This window comes from Triticum urartu, chromosome 6A (genome assembly GCF_056163025.1).
Source record: "Triticum urartu cultivar PI428250 chromosome 6A, HENAU_Tu73, whole genome shotgun sequence".
In the NCBI taxonomy this organism is placed as follows: domain Eukaryota; kingdom Viridiplantae; phylum Streptophyta; class Magnoliopsida; order Poales; family Poaceae; genus Triticum; species Triticum urartu.
In genome coordinates this window covers 596,758,039-596,763,642 of record NC_141878.1, presented here as the reverse complement: position 1 = coordinate 596,763,642, position 5,604 = coordinate 596,758,039, and the positions used below count along the sequence as shown (strand labels likewise).

General features: G+C 42.2%; 1 protein-coding gene across 1 annotated transcript; it reads right to left on the bottom strand.

Moving 5' to 3' along the window:
* Positions 1-1,615: 1,615 nt before the first annotated feature.
* LOC147966964 (F-box/LRR-repeat protein At3g26922-like) lies at positions 1,616-4,644 on the bottom strand. Its single transcript, XM_087527430.1, has 4 exons — positions 4,630-4,644; positions 2,366-3,244; positions 2,106-2,258; positions 1,616-1,969 (listed from the first exon to the last, which is right to left on the bottom strand). Exons 1-4 carry the CDS (start codon positions 4,642-4,644, stop codon positions 1,616-1,618), a joined length of 1,401 nt encoding a protein of 466 aa, XP_087383556.1.
* Positions 4,645-5,604: the final 960 nt, after the last annotated feature.

Below are 5,604 nucleotides of genomic sequence, written 5' to 3'. Positions count from 1 at the left end.
CATTGCTTCGGATTGTGAAGGGGTGATCAAGGACATAAAGCATGATTCTGCTGGACTACATAGCGCTATCATACGGGGGATGCTTTTATTTCTTGTAGCCATGAGCGTAGGGTGTTTAATTTTGAACCTCATAATCTCGCCAAATTTGGTTGTGGTCTTGGGCCTGGTCGACATATTTGGCTGCCTGGGGGTACCCCACGATCCAAACCTTGTACTTACCAACATTGTTGTGAATCAATAAAATAGTGTCATGCGGAAGCACTGTGGTTTGCGACTGTTCTAGGGACTGCATAATGGCGGCTGCAGGCAGACTTCTGAATTTGAGTAGTGCCATGCGGAAGCGGAAGCACTGTTGAAGGCCATCCAGTTTGCAGAACTCCAGGGAAAGGGACGGGTGTTCTTTGAGACTGACTGCCAGTCTCTGCAGCTAGCCGTGGACGGCATATCCCAGGACCGCAGCTCTCTTGGTGTGCTATTCCGTGAGGCGAAGTTCCTTCTCCAGCTAGGGTTTATAGAATACAAAGTCTTGTTTTGCCTCGGGGCATGTGATAACCCAACACATTTGTTGGCTGCTGTTGGTGCGAGGGCTGAGCCCGATAGTCAGCTGGCCTGGCAGTCTGATCTGCCACCAGATGTAACCCGTGATGTGGCCGCCGATCAGGTCGGTCCACAGTAAGTTTTGAAATGCAAGGTGTTCCAGTTTCAAAAAAAAAAAGTGGACGAGATTTCTTAAAAATATATATATATACACATGCTGACACCATTTTCCGACGTCCCTGACGGACGGAAGAGAGACCATGGTGCTTCATTTTGCTGGGCGGTCGCACATTTTCAAGAGATAGAACCAAAGAGTCCTATTTATCTCCTCTGCTGGATCGATCGATCAGCAACCATGATCATCGACCGACTTGGAATCAAGCATGTCCAGCCCAGGTAGGTAGCAATTGAGACCCTACCTATGTCAACACCAAGTTCTCCATTTTCCAAAATAAATAAACAATCAAGTTTTCCATAAAAGCTCTAGTACACCTAAGCTCCACGACAATACGTTTTTTAAATCACCGTCACTGTTGAGTCCACAATGGATAAATCTTCTCTATACGTTTTTTAAATCCTGGGAGGTAGAGAAATGTAGACTTGTGATAAAAGCTTGTGTTCAACTTGTGCTTATACCAATTTCACTACTGTAGAGGCTCAACTTGGTCAAATTTTTTGTAACACATTAAGCTTATATATGTGTATTTTTGCAACTCATTATTAAACTTATATGTCGGGTCAACCAATACAAGCTCCCACTTGTCTTTTCGTGGATCCTGTTTCAGTACCTCAATTTTTTTCCCTACCATATTTTTCGTGGATCCTATTTCAGCTAACCCAACAAGGAATGAAGAATGAAAAAAATATACTTGACACTACTGTTAAGGATACTCTTATTATTGTATAACTTAGTACTCCCTCTGATTCATATTAATTGTCGCTGACAGCAAGTTTTTTTCTTAGACAAAACAACGCACTCGCGCTGCAAAGCTACTGCTGTATGCACTGATTAATCGTCAACAATGAACCTGTGTATTTTGAGATGATACTCCCTTCAATCCATATAAATTGTAGCCTGTCAACTTGGGAAGCGAATCCCAACATTTGACGACATACCCTTGCTGATTTTGTCTCTAATCAACACCATCTCCGTCCACGTCCACCCACTTGGAAGCCTGCGCTTGCATTTCTCACACCCTGGATTCTTATACAGGTTTATAGCCTCCAGGTTCACCGCTGCCTCCATGATGTTTCTGGCATACCTCACAAATTTGTCTTCTGCCCGAAACCCATAGATACGGAGCTCAGCCAGGCTGTGGTGATTGAAATCTAGGGCAGATGGTTCCCACTCCAGTCCTTTGTCCTTCTCCTCGCTAAACTCATGCATGTACCTCCGCTTCCCCTTTGTCATTTCACATAAATGATCCCACACCTGCATTCAATCAGGTCAAAAACTCCTAACTGGTCATGGAAAGTTTGAACTTCGAAAAAGAGAATATGATTTGCATATTCAACATGTGGTGGAATAAAAAATGAGAGCTGAAGAACCGGTACAAGAGTTTATTTACCGTAATGCATAGTTGCTTAAGGGTGGGTGCGCCTTGGAGTATGAACATCGTCCAAGTCAGATCGCATTCTTCGGAAATGTTGAACAAATTCACAAAACTTAGTTTGCGGAACACCGGTAACAATTGTTTTCGGCCTTCTGGTTTGACCCAAACCTGCAAAAGAGGGGGATAATGCAGAATTATGTTAGCCAAAAATAATGACTGCAACCTCTCCATGACACACATCATTCTGATAACATTAGTTGCAGACCTTCACTAACCTTTTCACATCTGAAGTTCAAATGCAGGTTGCTTATGGCTGTTTTACCAAGCAACTCACTTAGCTTGAGCATCTTGTGCCAAGAAAGACCAACATTAGTGATGCTCACAGTCTGGAGCTGTGGGACATAGCCCAAACAGAAAGGGTCATCTCGAGATAAAAAACCATTAAATTTCAGTACTGTGAGCTTTGGTACCCACTTGAGATCAACCCTCTCAAGATTGCTATCCGAAATCACTAGTTCACGGAGTTGCAGGTGTTCCACTTCCAGCAAAGACATATCCCCCGTGTCACACCGCCAGAGGCGCAAGAACTCTAGTTGCTTGCATATACTGAAAATTTTGGGGAAGTCTGATTCGCCTAACCTCAAATTCTCTAGCCAGAGGCGTGCAAGACCACCAAATGCGTTTGGACACGAATCAAAGAATAACATGAACCGCTTCCCATAACTGAGCAGGTCATCGACGTAACAATTGGTACGCACTTCGGTAAAGATTACGAACTCAACCGAAGCAACTTTTTGTGTCGCTATGGTGTTGGCAACAATCTGGCCAATGAAGATGGAGTCATCTCCCAGATAGAATTCCATGGACATTAGGTGAATGGTGTATAGACTTCGGGTCCTGCATTCTAGTATGCTCCTGGTTGCTTCCAGCACGGTGGTGTTGGCCCGAGCTATATCATGTGAGGTTAATTTTCTCCTTCCGTGCTTGGGCTCAAAAGAACCGACCGTTATGGTAATTTTTGAGAGCATAGCAGGGATCTGCTTCCACCGCCTGGAGAGGATGGTGGTTCGTGCGACGTCAGTGATATCAAGTCGCTCGACAATGTTGAGCAAAACGTCATCAGGCACCTTGCTGAGCCTATCAACTTCATTGTCCTACATTTTAAATATGGAAACAAATCAGAGTCGATTACTTACTGAGACAGGTGCAATTTTAATATTTTCCACAGACAAAAATCAAAATATATAGTTTCCCACAGAAAGACGCAATTTTGATTATAGAATAGAACTTTCATACTTTCCCACAGAAACACACAATTTTGATAGTACAGTTCTTTGTAATTACCCACAAAATGATGTAATTACCCACAGTGTTGGAAAATTTCATACTTTCCAAGAGACTGGCGCAATTTTGACATTTCGCCACCAGAAAAGTTAAATTTTGACCATGAATTCTGATTATGGTTCCTACTTTTTATTATTCCTTGATTTTTTTTTCTGCGGTGAAGTTGTATCTACAACAAGGGGAAAAGGAGCAGGAGGACGAACTCACCATCATGTTCGAGGGAGGATTTGCTGAGGCCGATCTGGTAGCCGGTCGCTGGAAAGAGGGTTGCTCGTCTCCTCTTAAAATTGGCGGGTAGCGTGGTGTCCGCCAGGCCAGATATATGTATATAGCTGCTAGGTTCCCGCCTCCAATGGAAACCCGGAGGCTGAATTCGAAAGAGGGCCTGTTTCTGATTGTAGTCCGGAAAGGATTGCGGACTGCAGCTCCCAAAGGAGGAGCTGGTTATTTGGTCGCCTCTGCTCAAGCACCGCTCGATCCTCATTCGAGGCATCCGACGGCGACGGCGACGGCGAGAGGGGGAAGATCGGCGCACGGCAGGCTGCGGCGCATAATAGAATCCCGATCTCCTTTTCTGTCATGCGTCGCAGCCTGCTTTTTTTTTAGACAATCTCGCATGCTTTATTCATCGCCCATAATGTTTACAGGAAGAAAATCAAGATCTCCTGGTTGTCCTAGTCATACATGACGACCAAAATTTAAGGACAAAGCATATCTATCAAGATTGTGAGCGTCACAGCCTGCTATGGTGGAATGATGGCACCGATGGGCTAAAGCCCAACGTGCAATTGCAGCCGTTGTTGTTCGGTCCTCGAGGTCAACCTTGTCGTGTCCCTAAAAAAAGCTCGTAGTATTTCTCTACTCTCTGCTATGTACTTCAAAAAAAAATTCCTTTTCATCTTTTTATGGTTGAATGTGTCTAATTAATAATAAAATGATCAAAGTATAAACCACGCCAAGACATCGACCTAACAAAACTAATAAAAAGACATCTTAAAGCTAGCCCTTTGCACAAAGGACCGTCAAGAAAGAAAATTACAATTAAGACCGATGACACCCTTGAGCTTGACTCCAACGCCCGTTACTTGCCTCCAACACCACCGCAGCAAACACCAGGAAAAAAATAACAGATCTCCCTAACTCGACATGGCTCCATCGCTGATATGTTGATTGTCAGACTTACAAAGTAGCTTACCAAAGATGAAGCCATTACTGTTGAAAGAATTTGGCCAGGACAGCGCACCGGACACGCCATTAAACTTCAGATTTGGCGGCCCTCAATGGCACTTTGCACCCATTTGTTCGTCTCGTGCAAGCACTCACCACTTCTTTGCCCCCTCCCCACCCCCCCACACACATTCTCGTATGGTGGCCCACATTCAGGATTTATCATTACATCTTTCATGTTGTTCTTTGAGTTTCTACAGGTATTTTTAAAAAAATAGATTTAGTATTTTCATGTTAGTTTCAAGAAAAGGCAACGAACTCATTACCGACTTTTTTGGACAGTGTTCACTTTTCCCAATTCTTGGTGAGGTCCCTGCTTCAGGTTGTTTCGTTCACTTCCTCGGTGTGCTCATGGTCTGTTTCCTTCTCCAGCCTCATTGTCATTGTTGTGTGTGTGTGTGTGTGTGTGTGTGTGTGTGTGTGTGTGTGTGTGGAGGAATTATGTTTATAAGAAATTATTGAAAGTCCTTACTTCATATATTTGTTAAAAAAAATGACCCAATTAGACGTACAGAAGCAATCCGGTTTTGCAAACCTTTTAGAAGGTTTCGGTCCAATTTTTTCCCTTTTTTGTTTTATTTACCAGATTTTTTTCATTTTTTTCTTTTTATTTTTCATTGTCTTGTTCCTCTGTTTTAGTTTTCATTTATTTAAATGTTTGGAAAAATTATGAATTTACTTGAAAGCTAAATTTTACAATGTTCCGAATATAAAAAAATGTCCATGTTAAACATAATTACAATAAATGTTCAAAATATGGGATTTTAAAAAAATTGTGTTACAATTTGTTTACAATTTCAAAAATTGGTTTCCTTTTAAAAATTCTGGAAATATTTCAAACAAAATTTCATACTTCCAAAGTAAACGTCCACAAATTTATGTAAAATGTGAGCTTTTTTCCAAAAATGCTCACATACATTTCAAAACAAGTTTGATTTAAAAA

Coding starts and splice junctions, on each gene's coding strand:
- LOC147966964 (XM_087527430.1), bottom strand. Junction 2,259..2,365: donor TGAACTTCAGATGTGAAAAG/GTTAGTGAAGGT, acceptor CCTCTTTTGCAG/GTTTGGGTCAAACCAGAAGG. Junction 1,970..2,105: donor TTAAGCAACTATGCATTACG/GTAAATAAACTC, acceptor GATTGAATGCAG/GTGTGGGATCATTTATGTGA.